At 37.2% G+C, this 26,127-nt stretch overlaps 1 protein-coding gene across 2 annotated transcripts in view; it reads left to right on the forward strand.

Annotated features, from left to right (window-relative positions):
* TTC17 (tetratricopeptide repeat domain 17) overlaps nt 1-26,127 on the forward strand; it is a 112,118-nt gene that overhangs the window by 15,001 nt on the left and 70,990 nt on the right. For both annotated transcript variants that reach the window (XM_043482709.1, XM_043482710.1), the window contains exons 2-13: nt 5,127-5,216; nt 10,414-10,583; nt 11,254-11,365; nt 11,597-11,728; nt 17,136-17,245; nt 17,809-17,953; nt 18,391-18,530; nt 19,991-20,151; nt 21,706-21,818; nt 23,636-23,782; nt 25,287-25,402; nt 25,559-25,724. In XM_043482709.1, the coding sequence (XP_043338644.1) occupies nt 5,127-5,216; nt 10,414-10,583; nt 11,254-11,365; nt 11,597-11,728; nt 17,136-17,245; nt 17,809-17,953; nt 18,391-18,530; nt 19,991-20,151; nt 21,706-21,818; nt 23,636-23,782; nt 25,287-25,402; nt 25,559-25,724 (1,602 nt within the window). The remainder of the gene's footprint in view (nt 1-5,126; nt 5,217-10,413; nt 10,584-11,253; nt 11,366-11,596; nt 11,729-17,135; nt 17,246-17,808; nt 17,954-18,390; nt 18,531-19,990; nt 20,152-21,705; nt 21,819-23,635; nt 23,783-25,286; nt 25,403-25,558; nt 25,725-26,127) is intronic.

Consider the following 26,127-nt stretch of genomic DNA (forward strand, 5'->3'; position numbering starts at 1 on the left):
CCCTGCGTTGGGAAGATCTCCTGGAGAAGGGAAAGGCTACCCACTCCAGTATTCTGGCCTGGAGAATTCCATGGACCATATAATCCATGGGTTTGCAAAGAGTCAGACATGACTGAGTGACTTTCACTTTCAAAAAACTTAGGTGTAAGGATACTCATCCCAGTATTGTTAAAAGGAGAGCATAAATTTTAGTAGCAACCTGGGTAAATGACTTTTAATATAATTGTTGTTGCCCAGGTTGCAGTTGTTATTGTTTAACATAATTGTCATCTACTAAATATGATAATGTAAATCTGTATTTACTGGGAAAGAAGCCTGATAAAATTTAGAGAAGAACAGAGGGGGAAAGGCTATAATATAGTAGATGTATTATCTGATTTTTTTAACAGTATATGCATAGCTATATATGTATATAAATGCTGAGAAGTTACCCTGATAAATATATTTGGCAACTTCAGAGAACTGAAGTTGAAAGTTCAAGTAATTCTAACTTTCTCCTTTAGATTGTCTATAATGTGTCTGTTTTTATAGAACCATATATATTTAGCTTATAAATCAGAAAAAAGATTATTTTGTTATTAAGTTTTAAATTGGAACTTTGTTAGAATTAAGCAGCATGAGGACAGAGGACTGACTGTGTCTGTGATACAGTGAGCAACTTAACGGCTCAGAAACAGGCACTGCTCACTGGAGCCTTGGGGTCATTTGACAAATTGACGGTTAAAAAGAAGCTCTTAACTTTGTCTTTGGAAATAGTCCCTGCCTAAAGAAAGTACATATTTGTATGAGCAAACTGAAAGAATGACAACTTCACTCATTTGAATATCACATTACTTCAGTGGTTTAGGCTGTTTAAAAGTGATACTTTAATGATAGTGTTCAATCTTTTATAGAGGTAGAATTTGGAAAATGTCAGGAATTTTTAGAAGTCATTAGGTTGGGCTCCCTCAGTTTATAGAGAAAGAAACGGGAGCCCTGACAGAAAAGGTGATTTGCTTACCCGTCACAGAGCTGGTCATGGTCGGGTCAAAGACTTATTTTTTCCTGATTCCTGATGGCTTAGCCACTTTACCTTTTTTCCAGATGGTCATCAGTGAGCCATGATGCCTTAGGAGATAGAGAATCTAACAAGGTGATATCAGATACTTTGCATCCAACAATCAACAGTGTATCATGTACCTAAGTAAGTAGGTGTTAGTTGTTCAGTCCTGTCTTTGTGACCCCATGAACTGTAGCCCGCCAGGCTCCTCTGTCCATGGGATTTTCCGGACAAGAATACTGGAGTGGGTTGCTGACCCAGGGGTCAAACCCAGGGTCCCTGCAGTAAGAATGCTGAGTCCAGTCCCTGGACTGCCAGGGAATGCCTCGAAAGTGATTGGTTTTGTAGAACTCAAAAGTGTTTATATCCTTAGGTTGGTTATTTTGAGTTTACAGTGTTCATCTTTTATCTCACTTGGGGGTGAAGTCATTACCTTTATAGAATGACATTACCATGTGATTTTATTGAATTCACAGAGACAGGATTCCAAATTAGAGATATAGAAATTAACAATATCTTAAAGATGTCAGCAAATGAAATATATGAAAATGAACCTGACAATAAGATATTTACTGCTGTTCTATATAACTGGATACATGTAGCTATAAAATATATTAAAAGGAAAATAAAATTGGATTGTTATATATAGGTTGCCATTTTCTTTATTAAAATAAATTGCTGTGGTAACAGTGAAACTGTGTTTACCTGGAAGTCCTGAGAGAATGAATCATTTTGAACAGAATTCCATGATAGCTAATTTCCAAACACATGGTCAGTTTTTCCCTGCATTTTAAATTTTTCCCTAAAATGTATTTCATACTTTCTCACCTTCTTATTTATAACAAATTGAAAATAATTTCAGTTTTTCTTTTTAATTCAGGTCATTATAAGCATCATTTATTATGCTGTGGAAGTTTTAGGGTTGTTTGTCCTTTTGTGAAAAAACCATAAAGTGCTCTGAGGTCTAGTGGATGCATTGTGTCATGTTTAATCTATTAATACCTCTCTGTAATTTGTCACTCTTTTTGCTCTTGGGCTTATAGCAGCCACTTCTAAATGCTGAAGGTTTTGAAGGGATATTACCACTCCTTAAACTGTATATAAAATAGGAGTGCACAGGCTCCACATGTTGACTCATAGTGGGCCTGGTTGATAGAGGCTTAATATAACTTTTGTTAGTTGAATGGATGTTGTGGCATGTACAAAGTTGTAATCTTTCCTAATCTTCTAAGGAGGAGAGAGATTCAAAAGGAGAGAAATTCAAGCTGACTGGCATTTGCCAAAGATAGTTAGCATAACGTCTTAAAATGTAAGAACGTGAAGGTACCTCAGTTAGAATATGCGTCAGGCTGTAAATCTTCTGTAATCAACCCTACTCTGGCAGAGAGCCACGCCGTTTGCTGCCACGTCAAAAGGAGAAGCTCAGCTGCCAAGCTGTCAGCGGGCTCCCTTCTGCTAATAATTTTATCTTGTGCCTTCTCTAGCTACCGTATCTTTGTTGCACTCAGTGCTTCAAGGAAATGAAATGTTCACAGTTGAATGTTGGTCAAACCCATTCTATTCAAATACGATAAAGCCCTGGTTCTCTTGTGTCTTTTTAATCTAAAGCTAAAATTATACTCTATTCATCTGTCTTCTTCTTTCATGCTGCTTGTAGTTCTTCAAATTATCAGATAAATAGACTGGTTCGGTGTTTTGGAATGGGATTGCCACACTCCCACATTCCTTCTCCCACCCCCTGATTTTTTTTTTTTTTTTTTCCTAAAAACCTCATTTAAATACACTTGCAGAGAGGTATGTTAAATCAGTTCCTCTCAAGGTCTGGATAGTTCCAAAGTAAAGACTTCCTTTGACCTCCTATTAAAGTTCTTTTGATTCTGACCACTGCCTATCACTTTTACATTTTCTCCTGTAAAAATTTTGATGTGCTGTAATATATTACAAACACTATATTACATTGTTGTATAAGAGATTGATGGACTTTGGAGTTAGATCAGGTCATATTCAAAATGGTCGCTTTCCCTGCCCTTCTGGCATTTGACTGTTGAATATGTAAGAGAAGCAAAAACTTCCACCCCTCATTGAGAAACACCTAGTGTTTTGCTTGTAGGCCTTTGCTAGGTTTCATTGTTTGATAGAGATTAACAGCTCAAGTGGTCAAGTATAGGCCTTGCTATTATATTTTTAGTGCCTTTTAAATTCAGAGTACAGTTTTAATGTAAATTCCAATGTAGTAGGAAAGCCAAGGGAAGCAGTGAAGGGATTTAGTTATAAAAGAGAGACCCTGGGAGATGATAATTATCCATAACTACATAATGGTGATTATATAGTTCAGATAATTGCTATGAAAATATGAGTGGAAGTTACTCCAGACTAGAGCATCTCTTTTTCTTCTGGCATCTCTGAGACGGTAGAATGAAGAAAGGTGGGTGAATTTTATATGCAGTCACCTAGCATCACCCAGTACTATTGTGCATGTTATTAAAGCAACCATTGAACTTATTCCATGTTATTTTTGTTCCTTCTTATTATTTTTTTGTTGGCCATACTTCGCGGTTTGTAGGATCTTAATTCCCCAATCAGGGATTGAACCTGTGCCCGCGGCAGTGAAAGCACTGATTCCTAACCACTGGACCACCAGAGAATTCTCATTCCCTCTCTTTGATTTTTTTTTTTTTTAATAGGCTTGCATTTACCAAAGCCTAAGCAAGGCTATCTTTTGCTCTTAAAAAACTAGCTCTAAAATAAATTAATTGAGCTGCTGTCAAGTTCTTAGAGATTACACGAATGTAGTTTCTTCTCAAAGTAGAACTTCTGAAGAGCTAGTACATAATTTGACGATCTAACCCTAAGGGATACCAGGAACTTCATTTATCTGTTAGGTTCCAAGGCCACTGTCTTAGATTTTCCTGAAATTCAAAAAGGCCCATGTGTATATGTGTTGTTTTTTCCTTGTGATAAACATATGTAGACAATTGAAAAATATACAAGTGTAAAAAGTAAAAGATATAAATGTACCTTTCTTTTTAATCCCACTTCCCAAAAGTAAACCAGCTTATTTTTTGGCATATCAGACATGTATACATCTAAATCTATAAAAATGTAATTTCTTTAAAAAAATACTTATTCTTTATCACTTTTTTAGTTAATTATGCATTGTGAATGTCTTTCCATGATAGTAGATCTAATTTTTCTGTATCCCATTCCATTGGACAATTGATTTCCCTGTTCCCTCACAGAAGGACTTAGGTTTGTTTTTGTTGTTTGGTTAGTTTTTTTGTTTGTTTTCAGTTAAAGGTAATATAGTGAACATATTTGTATGTATCTTTGCCCACTTGATGGACAGGGAGGCCTGGCGTGCTGCGATTCATGGGGTCGCAGAGAGTCGGACATGACTGAGCGACTGAACTGAACTGAACTGATAGTTTCCTAGTTTATATTCCTAAATCAAGGGTATGTAATTTTAAAGTTTTGATACATGTTGTCAAATGAGCCTCCAAATAATAAGTTTATAAGCCTGCTGCCAACATATAAGGATTCATTCTTCCTACATCTTCAACAACATAGTTGCTTGTTTATGATTCAGAAACTTGAATTGTAAACTCTTAAGTCCCGAGTTTATTTTATATAATCTCTGATTTATGGCTTTCACAAATAGCCTATAAAAATAGATGCTTTTCGTATTTTTCCTTTTATTCCTGCCATACTTGTTTAGATATAGAATGTGTTATCAAGACAAGGCGATCTTTTTTTTGTTAGTATAGGTGTAACATACATTTTAAGGAATTTATCAGTCATTTCCAAATTCTTCTCTTCTTGAATATTTCTTATATTATTAGTCAAGTCAGGATATTAATTTCAAAACCTTGCTCTTTTGAGTTGGAGTTCAAGGGACAGCTACTGAACCTCTCATTCTCTTTGCTGAAATTTACACATGATCACTTTTGAAATACCTCTTAAATTTACTGAGCACCTCACACTGACTGTAATAGTGATTGAACAATAATTTAAGGCATATTAAAGAAAACTTTATTAATCCAAACAGATTTTAATGAAATCTGAGTTTTATCTGTTTGCTTGCTTGCAGGTGGATTCACCTATGAACTTGAAGCATCCCCATGACTTAGTCATATTAATGAGACAAGAAACAACAGTTAACTACCTCAAAGAACTGGAGGTGAGACAACTGGGCAAGCGGTATGCAGCTGATACTTGGTGCATTTCACAGGCGCTCCTGTGGTCAAAGAAGAATTAAAACGTATTATTTCTTAATTCTTCTGACTTTTACAGGAATATTCTATTGTTAGATCATGCTTTTTTTTTTTTTAAATCAGAATGCCATTTGAGCACTAGTAAGAGAAATAGACTACTGGAACCTTGGTTTTATGCCTCATTCTTGACTCATATATCCTTGAACAATATTTCCATGTATAAATATTTCCATCAAATATGAAGAGGAATTATCTCAAGATAATCTTGGAAGGAGAGTTTGGGTAAAGATTTTGTTAGTTCTCAGATAGTAAAAACTAGGACCTTAGTAGTTTGTGTTCTTATGATTGAGGTGAAAAGCATTCATCACTTTGCATCTTGAAAACTCTTCCTTCATTTTTATTTTATATTGAAGTATAGTTGATTAACAATATTGAGTTAGTTTCAAGTGTACAGCATAGTGGTCCAGTTATACATGTATTTATTCTTTTTCAGATTCTTTTCCACACTTTGAAAACCTGATATTTATTAGCTCTAATAATACCTGACCTTTTGGTTTCTATCATTGATTTTCATAAACTGATTTTTCTTAGTAGCAGATAGTGTTAACTATTTGAAAAATAGTTTCTTTTTTCTTTCATAAAACTTCCTTTTAAAAGTTACAGTGTAAATGGAATTCAAATTTTAATGAAACTTTTTTAAGTTGTAGAAAAAAAACCCATTTTGCAAAATGAGATTTAGAAAATTATTGGGAATAGTAAGAGTAGAATCAGAGTCTTAGAAAGTTAGAAGGAATCATAAAGATCATCCTCATTTCAGAGGTAAGGAAATAATTAGACCTAAAGACTGTGAATTGCCTGATTTCATGAAACAAGTTACGGCAGAACCAGAGGCAGACGGTTTATCTCCTAGCTGTTTCTGGAGATGAAACCAGGTAGCCATTCATCTTCTAGATATATAAAAGTTACAAACTTCACTTATATAAATTTAAACTAGTACATCTATTAACAGTAATAGTTATATATTTTTTAAACTTCTGTCAATTAAGAAGGAAGAACTTTTAGCACATACTAATCAATCATGTAGGCAGTAAACTTTTTAGGAATACTTATAAAACTTAAGCACCTCACCATTTTAAAAATAGTGTCTCACCTTGTTCTTACCAGTTTTGTCACTTATAAATTTGGAAATGTTGATTTTTATGAATACTAAGAAAGACAGTAGACATAATTTATAGAGCTCCATGCTTGCAAGCTTAAAACACATTGTTCAGAAAGATGCAGTGGTGCAGAAAATAGTTTTTAAGAACCGTAGACAACACTATATATGTTTATGATTATCCATCTTTTTAAGTGGCAGTATTATTTAATATAAAGAGAAAGAGACTTCGAGTATGTGTAATGGGAAAATGCCATTTACCAAGTCATTGAAAATGCAAATGAAAAATAATGACTCCACCAGTATTTGGTTAAGGTAATATAATGAGTTTATACATAGTACTTAGTTCTGCTTCATATGCACAATGACAGTTGAAAGACAAAATAGAAATCAAAGTAAAATGTAGTCAGGTCTGAACACAACATAAACAGTCTCCGTAGACTTGAAATGGAATAGAAAACACCAAGTTGAGAATGTAGCTAAAACTATAAACCTGCTGGTCTCCAAAACCAGGAATAGGTTCTGCTGTCTGATGTTCATTTCATCTCTGTGGAGTAAAGGGAACAACAGTGTTCTGTGCAAGATAAAGGAAGATAACCAGATTTACTACTGCTGGAAGACTGGGATGGAGCATGAAAAGAGTCTGGTGGGAAGAATTTTAAAAAAGGCAGGAAGACAAAACAAAACCTAATGACCAAAAAATGAACCAAACCATCTAGTGGTTCAGTAATTGCATCGTCAGTTTCCTGAACACCATTTCAGGGTTGAGTATCATTTTGGGTTAGAAACTCTAAAATTATATGATCTGGTTTTGGACGTTGGATCTAGATAGAACATGGAAGCAGCTACAAAACTGTTAGACCCAGGAGGTGGTCATGGAGTGGTTGGGAAGAGACAGAGATGGAGATGGGGTGAAGGAGGATTCCAGGATTTTTGACCCAAGCAATTGATGTTGGATGGAGTTGGCTTTAGCTGAGATGAGAAGACTGAAGGAGGGATAGACTGGGGAGGAAGTTGGTATATTAAGAAGATACCTATTAGGAATCTGAGTGGAGACATTGAGTGAAGAGTTGGTTCTTCTGGTGTGGACTCCTGGGTAAAGGCTTGAGCTAGAGATTTAAGTTTATTTATCCTTCTTAATCACTGACATAGGATTAAATCCATGAGACTAGGTAATACAGTTTACCTATAAAGTAGTGACAACTAGGTGTACTTAGATACCAGAATCAATACCAGAAGACAATAGCATCAAAGTGTTAAGTACAGAATTTATATTCTTTTAAATATAATATTTTATATTCTCTTAAACCATCATTCAGGAGTGAGGACAAAGCAATTTTCTGACGTACACAGTTTACTAACCACAGACCTTCACTGTACTGACCAATGTAGATAAATCTCAAAAGCATTAAGTTTTAAAAAAGAAAGTTGTAAAATAATCTCACAATTTGTATGGAAATACAAAAAACCTCAAATAGCCAAAGCAATCTTGAGAAAGAAGAATGGAACTGGAGGAATCAACCTGCCTGACTTCAGACTCTACTACAAAGCTGCAGTCATCAAGACAGTATGGTACTGGCACAAAGACAGAAATATAGATCAATGGAACAAAATAGAAAGCCCAGAGATAAATCCACGAACCTATGGACACCTTATCTTTGACAAAGGAGGCAAGAATACACAATGGAAAAAAGACAACCTCTTTAACAACTGGTGCTGGGAAAACTGGTCAACCACTTGTAAAAGAATGAAACTATAACACTTTCTAACACCATACACAAAAATAAACTCAAAATGGATTAAAGATCTAAATGTAAGACCAGAGACTATAAAACTCCTAGAGGAGAACATAGGCAAAACACTCTCCGACATAAATCACAGCAAGATCCTCTATGACCCACCTCCCAGAATATTGGAAATAAAAGCAAAAATAAACAAATGGGACCTAATGAAACCTAAAAGCTTTTGCACAACAAAGGAAACTATAGTAAGGTGAAAAGACAGCCTTCAGAATGGGAGAAAATAATAGCAAATGAAGAAACAGACAAAGGATTAATCTCAAAAATATACAAGCAACTCCTGCAGCTCAATTCCAGAAAAATAAATGACCCAATCAAAAAATGGGCCAAAGAACTAAACAGACATTTCTCCAGAGAAGACATACAGATGGCTAACAAACACATGAAAAGATGCTCAACATCACTCATTATCAGAGAAATGCAAAGCAAAACCTCAATGAGGTACCGTTACACGCCAGTCAGAATGGCTGCTATCCAAAAGTCTACAAGCAATAAATGCTGGAGAGGGTGTGGAGAAAAGGGAACCCTCTTACACTGTTGGTGGGAATGCAAACTAGTACAGCCACTATGGAGAACAGTGTGGAGATTCTTAAAAAACTGGAAATAACTGCCATATGACCCAGCAATCCCACTTCTGGGCATACACACTGAGGAAACCAGATCTGAAAGAGACACGTGCACCCCAATGTTCATTGCAGCACTGTTTATAATAGCCAGGACATGGAAGCAACCTAGATGCCCATCAGCAAACGAATGGATAAGGAAGCTGTGGTACATATACACCATGGAATATTACTCAGCCATTAAAAAGAATTCATTTGAATCAGTTCTAATGAAATGGATGAAACTGGAGCCCATTATACAGAGTGAAGTAAGCCAGAAAGATAAAGACCAATACAGTATACTAACGCATATATATGGAATTTAAAAAGATGGTAATGATAACCCTATATGCAAAACAGAAAAAGAGACACAGATATACAGAACAGACTTTTAGATTCTGTGGGAGAAGGCGAGGGTGGGATGTTCTGAGAGAATAGCATTGAAACAAGTATACTATCAGGGGTGAAACAGATCACCAGCCCAGGTTGGATGCATGAGACAAGTGCTCAGGGCTGGTGCACTGGGAAGACCCAGAGGGATGGGATGGAGAGGGAGGCGGGAGGGGGGATCGGGATGGGGAACACATGTAAATCCATGGCTGATTCATGTCAATGTATGGCAAAAATCACTACAATATTGTAAAGTAATTAGCCCCCAACCAATAAAAATAAATGGGGGGTAAAAAAAAGAGAGAGAGAAAAATAAATAAATAAAAAAGAAAGTTGTAGAATATACAGTATGATACTATTTATATAAAATTTTAAAACTTGCAAAACAATGCTATGTGTTGATTTTAGATATATATATATAGTAATATTTAAGAGAGTATGGGCAATATAGTAATATTTTGTAAAAATATACATGAAAATGATGTATAAAACATTCAGGATAGTGGTAACTTCTGTTTACTTGCTTATTTATTTATAGTATTTATTTTTTTCCCTTGGTCATGCCATGCGGCTTGATGGATCTTAGTTCTCCAACCAGAGACTGAACTTGGGCTCTTGACAGTGAGAGTGCCAAGTCCTAACCACGGGATTCCCAGGGTAGTGGTAACTTTTGAAAGGGAGAGAGGGGTTTCAAAGACTGTAAGAGGAGCTTCAACTATTTTTTTTCCTTCTAGAAAAATCTAGAGTATGGCAAAATGTTAAGATTGAGTAGTAGAAATATAGCTGTTATGTAATTCCTCTATACATTTGGAAAAAAAATACGAGTGGCAGAAATTTCTCTCGAATCTAGTGATTCCAGCTAGCACTATCAATGTGCTGGTTGTCTTGAAGGACTGAAATATGACATGTTTGGACAATTCAAGGTAGTTTTAATTGCTGAGCCATCCTGTGCCTAGAAAGTTGTTAAATATAGCTTTATAGATAGTTAGAGATCATTTTATAAGGCACTCATGTGCCAGTATTATACATGTCATGTTCTGTTACTTTCTGTATATGGACACTTGTTTTGAGAAGCTTGTTCATGTCAACTAAGGTAACCGAGGGCATATTTAGAATTCTCTGACTTGGTCAACATGTTAAATTCTCCTTTCTCTTACATGGTATGTAGATTGAAATATGAGAAAAATCCAACAAGTTCTTATTTTCTTCTCAACAGAAGCAATTAGTTGCTCAAAAAATTCACATAGAAGAGAATGAGGACAGAGATACAGGACTGGAACAGAGACATAATAAAGAGGATCCAGACTGCATCAAAGCCAAGGTGCCCTTAGGGGACCTAGACCTATATGATGGCACATACATAACTTTGGAGAGCAAAGATATCAGGTAAAAAAAATTCTCTTTCCAAAAATAAAAGTACTTCTTCCTGAACAGACATTTCTCAATTCAAAATTATTTTTCTAATTAGAAAAAGCTTCAGTAACTGATGACTTTATTGAAATCTGAAAGTTCAAAATATATACTATGTATGGAATTCTTACAAATCAATTATTTACCATCACAGTAGAAAATTGAACAGTTTATGGTAAAAAGTACAAATGGCCCATAAACACGTGGAAAAAATTATTTCTCAGTAACGATCAAGTAAGTGCATGCTAAAACATTTTTCATCAAATTGGAAAAAAATATTTAAAAATCAGTAACATAAAATATGGGAAGACTGTATACAAAAGTGTAAATTGGTTTAACATTTCTAGAAAGAGTTTAGCAGTGTCTTACTAGCTGAAAAGTCTGCAGTCTTTTTTTTTTTTTTTTAAAGTCTGCAGTCTTTAACAGTCTGTGACTTACCTGTTATTTTCTCTTTAACTCTTGATTTATCTCCTTTAAGTTGAACTCTCAAACTAATTTATTCCAACAGCGACTATATGAAAAAGGTATGCATGTTGACTAATATTGATTGTAAAGTGAGATGCTTTGAGAATATGATTTAATTAGAGAAAAATTTGGCATTTCTTCACTTTTCATTCATTCGTTACTCCTTGCCTCTTGATTGTAGCCCTGAAGATTATATAGACACAGAATCTCCTGTCCCTCCAGACCCTGAGCAACCTGATTGTACTAAAATTCTAGAGCTTCCATATAGTATACATGCTTTTCAGCACTTGCGAGTAAGTAGAGAAATTTGGGGGGGGGCCTCGTTTTCATTTTTTTCTTTAATCTCTTGCTTAGGCATGCTCTTTTTTTCTTTCTTCTCTCCTTACAAATAGCTTTTTGTTTTAACAGACATCTCCTACTTTTAAAATTCCTTCAGAATAAACATTCTTAAGATACTGAATTGTAATCTTTTATGTTTTCTATTCTCCTTTTTCTTTTTTTCAATCTTTTCTTCTTCTCTTCAGGGTGTACAAGAGAGAGTTAATCTTTCCGCACCTCTACTACCTAAAGAAGATCCAATCTTCACGTATTTATCTAAACGATTAGGAAGGAGTATAGATGACATAGGTCACCTCATTCATGAAGGCCTGCAGAAGGTAAGTCATCAGTGACTAAAGAGCCCAGAGACTGTGAACAGAAGATACTTTTCTCTCAGAAAATACCTCCCTGGCTTGTTTTTGTCTAGAGAGTGATTTTAAATCCTGATTACAGTAGTATAAACCATATAGTTTAAAGTTAGGCAGAAGCATTGACAATCCAGTCCCCTTTATCAGGGTGAGATGCTGAAAAGTTTTGTTTGAACTAATTCTTGAAAAAACAAATTATAAACTAATATAAGCAACTGGGCTTATAGGCTAGATTATATATTTTGAGTGTGAAGGAAAATTTAACATTAGCATCTTTGATATATAACTATACACAGTAAATACATAGATTATCACTGTTCTCTGAACAGGAAAAGAATCACCACAAATAAAATCTTCTTGTAATTTTCTTTTAAAGAAACACCTACTTTAAAAAAAATGGAATGCGGGATTATGTAACAGGACCCAAAAATTTAAATGTATCATTGAGGATAACATGTGGGAATTTAGAAATAGTTTTTGCTCTTCTCTGTGCCTAAGGAGATTCATAAAATCCAGGCTATTTTCTATGCAGTGGTATTAGGTAAAATGTGTAGTTGTAATATTTATATACAGTTTACTCAAATATATATATTTTTATACTGTTACCCAAATATATGTTTATTCAAATACTTGATATAAGATTATTTTTGTAGCTAAGTTACCTTCTTCATCTTGTTTTTCTGAAGGTAATGTAAAATACCGCATCCCCAGAATTGATGAATAATAAGGGAAAACTGGCCTAGGATTTAAAATATCCTTCAGAGAATTGTTAGTTGAAAGTAGATCATAGTGGTAAGTGCTCTATAAAAAATTAAAATAGAGGGTTTATTGGGTGGCTACTTTAGATTAAGCAGGTGGGGTTATCCTCTCTGGAAATATGAAATTTAAGCTGATACTTGAATGACAAGAAGAAACCAAAAGTCATAAATCAAGGAAGAGCATTCTAGGCTGAGGCAAGAGCCCCGAAGCCTTACTTAGCTTGACAGTGTATCAGTCAGCTCAGGCCGCCGCCACAGAATACCGCAGGCTGGGTGGCTTCAGCAGCTGAACTCGCGCAGTTCTGGAGGCTGGAAAGCCCACGATGGTGTTGCTGGCTGATTCAGTCCCTGCTGAGGACTGTCTTCCTGGCCTGTAGATGGCCGCTTGCTGGCTGTGTCGTCACCTGGCTTCTCTGTGTGTACGTCGGGGAGGAGTGGGTGGGCGGGGAGAGAGAGAAAAAGCCTCCTCTTATAAGGGGACTGGCCCTGTTGGATTTTTAACCTTATTACTTCTTCAGAGGCCTTATCTTCAGTATAGTCACATTGGGGGTTAGAGCATCCATATGTGAATGGTGAGAGACACATTCAGTCTGTAACAGGTGTTATATGATTAAATTCAGGTCAGTATGGCTGGAGCCTGGTGAGCGAAGGGGAGGGTGATAGGGAATGAAGCCAGAGAAGGTGGCCAGGGCCAGATTATCTCGAGCTCTGAAAGCCAAGGTTGCTGCTGCTACTGCTAAGTCACTTCAGTTGTGTCTGACTCTGTGTGATCCCATAGACAGCAGCCCACCAGGCTCCCCTGTCCCTGGGATTTTCCAGGCAAGAACACTGGAGTGGGTTGCCATTTCCTTCTCCAATGCATGAAAGTGAAAAGTGAAGTGAAGTCGCTCAGTCGTGTCCGACTCTTAGCGACCCCATGGACCACAGCCTACCAGGCTCCTCCATCCATGGGATTTTCCAGGCAAGAGTACTAGAGTGGGGTGCCAAAAGCCAAGGTTAGGACTTTGAATTTTATTCCAGGTGTGATGAGAAGCTGAAGCAGAGAAGGGACATAATTTAATTAGTATTTTTAAAAGTACACTCAAACTTGTATGGAGAAATGACTCAAGGAGGCCAGAACTGGAAATAGACCAGTTAGAGGGTTAGTGCCATAATTCAAGAGAGGCATGAAGATGGTTTGGACTGGAGTGGTTAGTAGTGGAAATGAAAGGACTTAAACTATTTCAGAAGATGTTTAGAAGCTGCTTAGTTAGATGTGGGGAATGAGAGGAAAAGGAATCAAGGATAATTCCTTAATTTTTGACTTGAGCAACCTGAAGGAGAAGCTTGTTTGGGGTGGAGGAAGATTAAGATAGAGTTCTGTATGGGTCAGGTTAAACTGAAATACCTTTATGAGTCTGGAACTCCAGTTGAGGTCACAGCTGGGTTTATAAATAGAGAATAATTGTTAAACAGGGAGAATTTGTAGCCGTGGGATTGGATAAGGTCACTTGGAGAAGAGTTCCTGGGTCCTCCTACGTTGCCTGTCCAGCAGAGGGGGAGGAGGGGCCAGTAGAAGAGGCCCAATGTGGTGTCTAAGAGCCAGGCAGAAAAAAGTGTTCAAAAGAGAAAGAATAATTAATAGTGACATTTCAGCATTTATAGCTCTGGCAGGAGATTTTATAAGAAATCTTAATGAAAGATTTTTCTTCAAAGATTTCTTTTTCTCTTCCAGTATGATGTGTAGAATACTCTGTTTATCATGATGTTTTTAGTAGTTCATGTTGAATTTTTAATTTATCATTTTGTCCCAATTCACAATGCAAGTTTTAAAAACAGATTAAAAACCATTTGTTGATTTAAAAAGAAACTTTCTCAAAAGGCTACTAAAAGAGAGACTGAAGCCTAAGTCATAAATCAGTTGTGAAAGAATATAGCATCTGCTCTTTCTAGAACCTATCAGTTCAGTTCAGTTCAGTTGCTCAGTCGTGTCCGACTCTTTGCAACCCTGTGGACTGCAGCACGCCAGGCCTCCCTGTCCATCACCAACTCCCAGGGTTTACTCAAACTCATGTCCATTGAGTTGGTGGTGCCATCCAACCATCTCATCCTCTGGTGTTCCCTTCTCCCGCCTTCAATCTTTCCCAGCATCAGGGTCTTTTCAAATGAGTCAGCTCTTTGCATCAGGTTGCCAAAGTATTGGAGTTTCAGCTTTAGCATCAGTCCTTCCAGTGAATATTCAGGACTGATTTCCTTTAGGATGGACTGGTTGGATCTCCTTGTAGTCCAAGGAACTCTCAAGAGTCTTCTCCAACACCACAGTTCAAAAGCATCAATTCTTCGGCACTCAGCCTTCACCTTTCAGGCTGACGTGGTTAAGAGGGGAGGAAGCAGTCCGGGATGGCCCCAAAAGGCAAAAGTGGGACCAGCCAGGTATAGACCTCAGTTCATCACAACAGGAGACTTTGTCCTAATAGTCAGAGCTGTGTTGGGATGGAGTAGAGACAGCACCGAGCACTCTTAAGTACAGTGAGACCACAGAAGGCCGGCAGGAGCACAGAGTTTGGTATTACAAGACCCAGGTTCACGTCCTAATGTTGCCCTTTATGGGCTGTGGGATCTCGGGAGCCTCCGTTTCCTCACCTGCAAAATGGGAGGAGTACTAATGGAACAAGGGTTCCATTAAATGAATTCAGCCCTTATCACAACCTTTGCTATTTTGTTTATTTGCTTGTTTATTGTCCACGGGGCTTCCCAGATGGCGCAGCAGTAAAGAATCTGCCTGTGATACAGGAAATGCAAGAGATGTGAGTTCAAACCGTGGGTTGGGAAGATATCCTAGAGGAGGAAATGGCAACCCACTCCAGTATTCTTGACTGAAAAACCCCAGAGACGGAGGAGCCTGGTGGGCCGCAGCCCGAAGGGTCACGGAAAGTTGGGTGCAGCTGAGCGCTCAGCACAGCGCTCCTTACCCAACTGCTTCGTGCTAAAGCCTTTCATTGCGCTACTCAAAAACCGTGATTCTTCCTTGAAGCTAGAATACTTAATGGATGATTAATGCAGAATTATACTGCTTTTAATCTTAAAAATAGCTTTCAAAAATAAAATAACTGGTCCTTTTGTAAAAACAGACTATATAAAAATCTATAAAAGAGAAAGTAAAACTTGTAATTTAAAGTCAGAGATAATAACTGTTTTATAATATTTTGGAGATTTTTTTTTTTAGTTTAACATATTTTTATAGTTAAACCCTTTTCTTTTTTTATGGTTGTGCTAAGTCTTTGCTCCTGCACGTGAGCTTTGTCTCTTTGTGGTGGGCGGGGGCTGCTCTCTGGTCACAATATGGGCTTCTCATTGCGGTGGCTTCCCTTTTTGCAGAGCATGGGCTCTAGGACATGGCAGGCTCAGTAGTTGTGGCTCACTGGCTTAGTTGCCCCACGTGTGGAATCTTCCCAGACCAGAGATTGAGCCCACGTCCCCTGCATTGGCAGGTGGATTCTTATCCACTAGACCACGAGGGAAGTTCTTTAGTTAAAAATTGTTCTCAAGGATAAATTTTTAATCATGAAATTTGGGGGTAAAAGAGTAATCACATTTTTTAAGGTTTTATAACTACAGGTTGTTAAATTGTTCCCCCTTCCCCCCCTAGGAAATGCTCTACTAACCTACAGTTAATATCTGCAATTAATATACACTGTAGCCAATAGTGAATACTGGCATTCTTTTTAATCTTTGCCAATTTTTAAAAGAAAAACTTGCATCTTTTAGATTATTTTTTGTTGTTTTTTATTTTCTTCACCTGCTAAGTAGCCATTGTTTCATATTTTTGAATTGTCCATGTTTTGTCCCATATTCTCTTGGCTTTTTGTCTCTCTGTTTAGATTTTTAATGAGCTATCTTGTTTATTAAAGGTATTAAACGTTGGCTGTCATATGTTTTTTCTGTTTTATCTTAAATTTTATGACTTTTTTCATTCTGAATTTGAAATTTCTTACTTGGGTTTAAACTTACATTGAGTTTTTGACACAGTTCAGTTTAGTGTTTTGACCTCTCTGTAGTTGAAATCAGTGTATGTTCAGGGATTAAAAATCCAAACCACAAAAGGAGAAAACCTGTCTGCTATCTGAACTTCTGCTTAACTTGACTAAATAATACGTTATTAATGTATAGTAGACATTTTTAGCAATGTGAAGATCTGAATGAGTTTCTGAACACACTGAGAAAATGACAACTAAAAATATATCTTTGCAGGATGTTAATTTCAGGAATTTCATGTTAGAACAACTAGCATTTCTAAGTAGGCTAGGTTCTAACTTCTGAAGTTCTGAAGTAGGGCCCAAGTTGTGGCCGCTTGGTGAGATTTTCGGCTTTGTTTCCCTCTTGGAATGATAGCCTAGGGTTGGACAGTCTGCCTGTTTAGACCGCGCGTTAGTACACTTGCTCAGCTAATGATCAGAGGCCTCTTTTGCTACAGACGGTTTATTTGTGCTTTCTCCTCTGCTTTGTCACTACTGTGTAAGTCTTGATCTTTACCAGTTTCAGACGAGATAGAGTGGTAAAGGTGCTCATTTTGAACATTCTGAGCTGAAGAAACTATCTTGAGTTATATTTGGTTGTCATTTTATTTGTTTAATTTCTAGAACTCTTCCTCGTGGGTACTATATAACATGGCTTCATTTTACTGGAGAATAAAGAATGAGCCATATCAAGTAGTGGAATGTGCCATGAGAGCTCTTCACTTCTCATCCAGGTAGGATTCCTGTCCTTCTGGACCTGTTATTTTCCACATAATTCAGGACTGTTTAAATATATATTAAAAAAAAAAACAAGGAGAAGCATTTTATGTACTTACTTTCTCCTCAGTCCCTGTTCCAAGAAATTAGTGCAGTCAAAAATGGTAGATGTCAAAGAGTTCAAAGTGATAATGGCATAACATACTTCTGATTTCTGTTAAGGAAAATATGCGATATAGATGCCCTCTGACTTGCTTGGGACTTGGAAGTAAGGACCTAGGCTGGAGAAGTTATCAAAAGTTAAATTTTTCTCAAAGCAAACATCAGCCGTAAATACATTTTAAAATCATAAAATGTCTGCCAGCCTTGATTTTTGTGGCAAAATTTGTAGCCATCAGATTGAATGAGCACCATAAATGATGTAAAATGAAACATTAGGATTTTTTAAAATTATTTTCCCCATCTGTAAGCAAACTCAAAATTGTTTTCCAAAGCCCAACAGCTCTGAATGTAGTCACAGATAATTGTGGAGCACAAGCTTCTTTCCTGACGTCTAATTACATCTCTCCTCCTCTTGAAGGCACAATAAAGACATTGCCCTGGTCAACCTGGCGAACGTTCTGCACAGAGCGCACTTCTCTGCCGACGCTGCTGTCGTGGTCCATGCAGCTCTGGACGACAGTGACTTCTTCACTAGCTACTACACTTTAGGAAACATATATGCAGTAAATACAACTTTTTTTACATGAACCAATCCAGTTGTTCTTTCTTTTTTTTTTTTTCTCGTTAAAAAATACCCTCTTCCCTTCTTCTGTTCTAGACAAGAGAAAGGGGATAGAAATGAAGAAACTTAAGAGAAAAAAAAACTCAAACAGTAATGAATCATAAGTGTCCTAGCCTCTTGACAAAAAAAAAAATAAATCAATAGGAATATTAAATTTCTTTACAGTAGTCCTCTTAAGACAGCAGTTGTTTGAACTAAGCCATCCTGTGCAGCATCGCTTCATGTTATGGAGGTTTGGCCACTGATTGAGATGATGTTCACTGTATGAAATTTGGTGTGATCTCATAAATCATAAGGACATTTGGACAGATACAACCAGGCTGACATTTTTCCCTCCTCTGTTTGTGTATGTGTGTGTGTGTGTTTTTGTCTCTTTAGATGCTTGGGGAGTATAACCACTCAGTGCTCTGTTACGACCATGCTTTACAGGCCAAACCTGGGTTTGAGCAAGCCATAAAGAGGAAGCATGCTGTCCTGTGTCAGCAAAAACTTGAGCAGAAATTGGAAGCGCAACATAGGTAACTCGGAGGAAAAAATTTTACTGAAGCAAAAAAAATTTTACTAAAGCACTATTTTACTGAAGCACAATAGATCATAGGTTAGACCTGTATAGGGTGAAATCAGCGTTAATTTGTTCATTAGAATTAAGAAAAACACCTTTTCACTACTACTAGTCCTGTCCTTTTTCTTCAGATCCAGGAGGCTTAGCACAAGTCAGTGGTTGTGTACATGATTCTAGGTACTAGAGAATGTTTACAGTACATGCCATCATTTAAATCTTTACAATCTTGATCATCAGTTACTGGTATGAAGTCTGATGAAGGAGTGGGATACTGCCAGATGCTTAGTAACTCTATTGATCGCATTTTTATTTCCATGAATTAGACTGTCAGTGAAGTCACTTGCACATGCTGTGTTCGATCTTTCTCCCCTTTGACTCCTAGGGTTGGGCTATTGTTATATTGGTTAAGTGATGTTGAGAGAGATTATTTGGCCCATGTTTTAATCAGGTTTGTATAAGCTGCACAGTAATGGAATTCCATTGTACTTGGTCCTTGTACTTAATAAAAAATGTACTGTGTTTAATTCTATAAATAATAAGACCAGTAAAGGAACTTCACATAATTCAGAAATGAATTGTTCATCACTTACAGAATTTTGAGTCTGATTATTAGAGAATTCAGTGATTAGGATTTCATTGAATTTTCCATTTAATGAATAAATTTTCCATTTTCCAATCTGTTTAAAAGCCTGATGTAGTAAAAAAGGATAGAATGATAGCTTGTTTTTGCCTGGCTTCTGTTATACCTGCTCAGAACTTGCCCTTGCTGAGCTTCTTCCAATATTATGTTCTTCTTACACAATCTGTTCAGCTCCTAAACCTCCATATGTCAAGTGTAATAAGTAATAAGATTTTTGTGACTAAATATAATGAAGCCACTGATTTATTGATATCAGCTGGTAGAGAATATTCCTTTCCAAGCAGTTTCTGTGGTTTTTACCCAAATCTGTAAACCAAAGAGCTCCAATGCAAGAGCCTGGTATTGTGGCCTTTTTTCCTTAACCTTTTGTTTAGATAGAATCAAAAGAAAAGGAAGATTCTAGAAAGGCTTTGAATGTCAGTGGAACTAATATAATCTTTGTGGAGGAAAACAGAGTTGTTAAATCTGTAGAGCTTTATAGTATATCGCTTTGTATCTTTTTTGGCCCCTGCAAAGTCCACCACACCATTTAATGTCATTAATTGTTGTATTTATGAGAAGAATTTCACATCTGTCTTTTTACCACCCAAATATTAATAAACTGGTAGCATGTATTTAGCCCCATGGTTCTTGAGATGGTGGTACAGTGGTTGTTTGTTAAAAGTCAAAATCTTGCAATTTCTGCTGAGAACCAGAAAATCTGTGTATTTAAGTGGGCTTAAACATTTACAGTTTTAAAGCTCTGTAACTTTTTCCTGGCATTAAAAAATGTTAAGATCCCTCCAGCGAACACTGAATGAGTTGAAGGAGTATCAAAAGCAACATGACCACTACCTGAGACAGCAGGAAATCCTAGAAAAACATAAGCTGATTCAGGAAGAGCAGATCCTAAGAAATATCATCCATGAGACACAGATGGCAAAAGAGGCACAATTAGGTAAGTCCTGATTCCAAGTAATTTTAAAGGCAGATCAGGAAGCTCATGTCTAGGGTGTTTCACTTCATAACTTTCAGGTAGCCACAAAGCAGTGTAAAATTGTGCTTATGATTTCCCTGGATCTTAAAATGAAGTTATCACTGCAAGTGGACCAGCAGGCCTGGGAGCCAGTTTGATCCTCCTAGCTTTTTTATAATTCACATTTTAAAGTGAAAGCCAAATCTTTTGTATCCTAGGAGTCCTAACAGTTTTTTGCCCTCTGTGGCCAACACTGGTACTTCTCTGACTTTAATATGCACGTCAGTGTCTTGGAAATCTTGTCAAAATGCAGATTCTGATTCAGTAGGTCTGAGGTGGGGCCTGAGATTCTTGTTTTTCTAACAAACTCCTATTTGCTGCTGCTGATCTGAAAGCTCACTGTGAGTAACATAGCACTACAGCGAGTTAATGCAAGCCAGACACACCCTGGAAACAAAAAATTCACACTTTTCAGCCAACACTGGCAGTAGGACTAAATGTTCTTTTTTTCTTCCATTAAAAACAAATGTTTTATTTTAGAAGAGTTTAGACTAGACTTTGTCTTAAGCAAAAAAAGTCATCAGTGGATTACTTTCAGGGGATTCTGAAATCCTCCCCCAAATGACACACAATATTGTGTATATGCACAACTTCTTTTCTGGGAAGACGATATATAGCTCTTTGTGGGGGCGTGGGGGAGGCACACCGTGTAGATATGCAGATTCTTAGTTTCCTGACCGGGGATTGAACATGTGCCCTGTGCAGATGAAACATGGAGTCTTAACCACTCGACCGCTGGGGACATCCCGTTATGAACATCTCTTACAGCCTGTGACCCCAAAACAGAACCACTCGTCTAAAGGAACTGGCGTTAACAGCATACCAGTGATTTGGTTGTTCCCAGAATGTTTCATTTACGATCAAACCCTGTGGGAGCAGATATGACAACTTGACACCAAAGAGTAAATGAATAGAATCCCTTATATTATATCCTCTTGCTTGATAAATAGAGTCTGTTACAGCCTCTTGGCGTTACAAAGAATTGGACGTGACTGAGTGACTGGACAACATGACCATTTCTAGTCCCATTTTACAATTCACCTGTCAAATTTTCTTTGCTATTTTGAGTGTAAAGAGTATGTTTGGTCCTTGGGATTACTTACTGCTCGGTCTGTACTAAAATGCAACCAGAGCTCTTATATATACATTTGAAAAAGTTATGAAGCATATAAAGCAAATTGTCTCCAGAGAGATTGGCAGTCTTAAAACCATTAATCAGTAGATTTTACAGTCATAGAATTGCCAGAAGACACCTCAGTGATTATTTAGTGGCGCCTTTGTTTTATAGATGGAGAAATTGAGGCTTTGGAATGATTTAATTAACCATTAAGGAGTTTTCCCCTGGATGAGTACCCCTCCATAAGTACTCTGCCAGGCTCTGAAGAATACAGGGTTGATACTACATGACTTAGACTAAGAAAATTGTGTTGGCATTGTTGATCTTTTCATCAGTTTTAATTTCCTTTTGTATCCCAGGAAATCATCAGATATGCCGTCTGGTCAACCAGCAGCATAGTTTACATTGCCAGTGGGACCAACCTGTGCGCTACCATCGTGGTGATATCTTTGAAAATGTGGACTATGTCCAGGTCTTTTCCTTGGTCTCTTCTAGTTCTTATAAACTTTTGCATATCAAGAGTAACATTGCTCTCCCACCCCCAATTCCTTGTATATTTGATCTCTAAAATGTGTGATTGTCATTTTAAGATTTTGAGTATCTGTTATGTTTTTGAAGTCAGATTTATAGAGAGTACTCAGTTACTTCATGAATGATATTTCTGTTTCCTAAAGCACTAGCTGTATTTGTGTTTTCATATGTGTTTAATTCCTGTCTTTACCATGAGAGCTAGAATTGGTCTATGAGTCAAAGCCTTTACCTTTCCTTATAACTTATTTTAGTAAGACCTCTAATTTACAATTTGGGAAAGAGTAGCCATGCTCTTTGCGAAAGTCAGCAGTCCGGTTATGTTGCTTCAACCAAAAACATTAACAAAATGATCATTATCAACAAGAAACGTTTATTAAGTGCCATTGCTGTTTGCATGTTTTCTCTTTCCTTCTGTCTCTGTGTATGTCCACATAGGTACATACACATACACATACAGTCACACATGCACATAACATCCCAGCCTGTCTAGTTGGGAAGAAATAGTACATAATGATACCAAATGGCATGTAACTGATGCTGATATAGATAGTAAGTACAACCAGAGTCCAGTTTTCATTCAAAAGGATACTGGAAATAAAATAACATTTATTATATCCTATAGAAAACCCATCATGTCCTTAATCATAGATACAGAAACTTCTAGTGAGAAGCAGTTAAAGTAATTAAGAGATCAGGACAGCATCTATAGAAAGACAGACCATGAAAAATTAGAACACTTTAATCTGGGGGGGAAAAAAAAAAAACCCCAGACATTGGGAAAGAGTAAGAAGCAAAAATTAAGAGGTCATTTAGGAAGAGAAATAGTAATAGAGGCCAAAAGCTTACTATGATTATTGTGAGCCAGCTTCTAGCAATATCCCATATTTAGTTTTCAGCAGTAGTAAAGGAAGAACAGGCTCATACCCACTAAGATTGTAGCTCCCTGTCTTAAATCCAAGCATTTTAAGCAGAAAAGGGGAATATTTAGAAATGAAATAGACTGAAACACAGTGTAACTTTTAGAAATCATAATGGTCTCAAGACAGACCATTTGGAAGACTGCCATGTACCAGTGTAGCTTCCAGTATTAGGTATCCATGAATTTCATCACCTCTATATAGTGAAAGACTATATTCCTATTCATCAAGGCATAGAGCTATAAATTCATCATATTCATTCCTTTTACTCATGTTTTTCCTACTCCATCCCATCTTAGTCCTACTCTCTTTTCTAACAAGGTTCCAGAAATACATAGGAAATATGGTATCTTGTAAGAATATCAGATATTGTTCTTTGGTTTGTGGGGAGGCTATACATATTTGAAATTGATTGTGCAATAGTATTTAATGCCTAAGTGATAGGTATATTAAGCACAATAATTTTATAGAGTAGTTATCACTTTAGTCCAGACAGGGGAGAAGAATGAACCAAACCTCTGAATCAGCCATTTAAATCAGTTAAACCTGTGAGAGACTAAATCATAGAAAGGAAATGGACAGAGAAGAAAACAGCCCACACTAGTTTTCTCACGCATCCGCAGCATAGTTGATTGAAAGTTGCTAGCTATGCATTATCTGTGAGAGAATACTATTGGGGCATGGTTCTGAAAACTAAAGATCTGATTGCTTTTTAGCTGACCTACTTTCTGATTTCCTTCTAATTTTGATTTATTCACTAACATTTTGGGTTTAAGTTAAATCTGAGTCACAACTGCTTTTCTGCTTTCAATTTGATTGAACTTTTCTTTTCATTTTCTAGTTTGGTGAAGATTCCTCAACCTCCAGTATGATGTCTGTGAACTTTGATGTTCAAACAAATCAGAGTGATATCAGTGATTTGGTCCAGTCTTCTCCTGTAGCCCATTCTGTTCTCTGGATCTGGGGCAGGGACTCTAATGCATATAGGGTAAGTTAGTTAGTAGAGGATGATGAAAGAGTTTTCTCAGGTAAGATTTCTTAAAGGAGTGGCCCTCAACTCCACTGATTAATATGGCTGCAGTCACTGTTGAGCAAGAAGTTGTTAAGCTGAGATTAAATGGAAGGCCTTCTGCTAGGTGGTGGATAAGTAGGACATAGGATCTGTCTTGATTTCTTGCCAGCCACATGGGACAGATAGACACCCTGATGTCAAATCAAAGCTCTAAGTAAAATTACCAGCCCCCACAATTTTCTAAACTTGGCCTAAGTGTGTGTTTGTATATATTTCATGTATTCAGTCAGCATTCTTTTACTGAGCTCACAACTATATACCAGGTTCCTTGCTCTGCTGGAGCTCCCCTTGTTGCAGAAGGTACAGAAAATAAACAAGTATATGAATATGTATTTCTAAGCTAGCTAAGAGATAATTATATGTTAGCCAGTGGAGATATCAAGATATGAAGACAGAAACATTGTTTTGTTTTTTTTTAAGTGTTAGTCACTCAGTCATGTCCAATTCTTTGTGACTCCATAGACTGTAGCCTGCCAGGATCCTCTCTGCCCGTGGGGTTTTCCAGGCAAGAATAGTGGAGTGGGTAGCCATGCCCTTCTCCAGGAAATCTTCCCAACCCAGGGATTGAACCTGGGTCTCCTGCATTACAGGCAGATTCTTTACCATCTGAGCCACCAGGGAAGTCCTCACTACTAAATTTTCAGAAATTTAACAGAATTAATACAGCCACTTATATTTAATTATATGAAATGTAAACTCCCAAGTTTGAAAGCTTCAGGCTATAAGTTTAGTAAATGTCTGGTACTAATTATTTATATTTAGAAAAATGGAATTTTACAAATAAAATAACTGTTAAACTTTGGCATTGGCAAAGAAAAGGTCTTAATTAAGGGGAAAATAGTTTTCTGGGCCAGCTTCTTATGTGTCTGTGTGCTTCCCAGTATATGTCACAAACTTTACCTCAAATTGACTTAAAAGAAAATTCACCTCGTATTATAGGAAATCCAAAGATAGAGCAAACTTTGGTTGATCAGTGGCCCAGTAACCCATTGTTTTCCTCTTCTTTAATTTGGTATCCACTGTATTGGTTCCATCCAAAATCTCTTCTTCCTCATGGTAATGAGGCGACAGCCAGCAGCAGCTGGAACAATGTGGATTTTGCTTCTGTGGCTTAAGAGACTAAGACTGGTATTTCTTTCCTGGAATCCCGAAGCAAACCTCTCCCTGTGTCTTACTGGCTCAGCTGAGTTAAGCCTGCCCAACCCTGAGCCAGTCTGTGGTAGAGCAGGTAGAATTACTGACTTAGACTAACAGTCCACAGTAGAAAAAATATTCTAGAGTCTACCTCAGTCTCTAGATCCTAAAATACTAAATTGTTGTTTGGTTTTCCTGCTAACATTTATGTTCTTTTAAAAGTTCATTTAGCATGTTGAAGTATTGACTCTGAAGAAATTTATGAGAAACTTTTTTTCTCTGTTAGGACAAGCAGCATATTCTGTGGCCTAAAAGAGCTGATTGTGCAGAAAGCTATCCTAGAGTCCCTGTTGGTGGGGAATTGCCAACGTATTTTCTGCCTCCGGAAAACAAAGGACTCAGGCAAGTGCTTATGGATATGGCAAAGCACTTGATTCTGCATGATTATCATCTGGCGGTTCTTTGAGAGCACCAGCCTTGGACCTGAAAGGTTAAGTCTTTATTTTGAAGTCACCCAAACTTTGAAAATATGAATTTTGTTCCTTTTTCTTGTGCCAGGATCCACGAACTCAACAGTGATGATTATTCTTCAGAAGAAGAGGCCCAAACCCCTGACTGTTCCATAACTGACATCAGAAAAAGCCAGACCCTGTCCTACTTAGTCAAAGAATTAGAGGTCCGCATGGATCTGAAAGCCAAAATGCCAGATGACCATGCACGAAAAGTAAGGCTCACTTAGGCTTGGCGTTTATTGCCGTCCATTCTGGGTGATTTCACAAGCCTCATCGGTGGAGCAAAAATTGAATAGAGGGCAGTTGTTGAGCTCTAAGTTTATAAAACCGGAGGACTGAGTTAAAGAATTAGTGAAATTATTAAGAAGTCAGTCATACTGTTGAAGGGCTGCCAGCAAAGTGTTCCTTGGGGTTGCTGTTTACACAGACCACCTAAGCACTGTTCCTCTAAGAGGGCCACAAAAATGAGTCATGTAGAACTCTGTTTACCTAGTGAAGGCCATTCTGACCACTGCAGTTTAGCTTTGCATCCTCCAAGCCACCAGAAGTTTGTATAATTGAAATTGAAAGCTTGAGGATTCTCTTTCCTTGGCCTTATCAGCCCTGCTTTGGACT

The sequence above is a fragment of the Cervus canadensis genome, chromosome 11, assembly GCF_019320065.1.
Source record: "Cervus canadensis isolate Bull #8, Minnesota chromosome 11, ASM1932006v1, whole genome shotgun sequence".
NCBI lineage: Eukaryota > Metazoa > Chordata > Mammalia > Artiodactyla > Cervidae > Cervus > Cervus canadensis.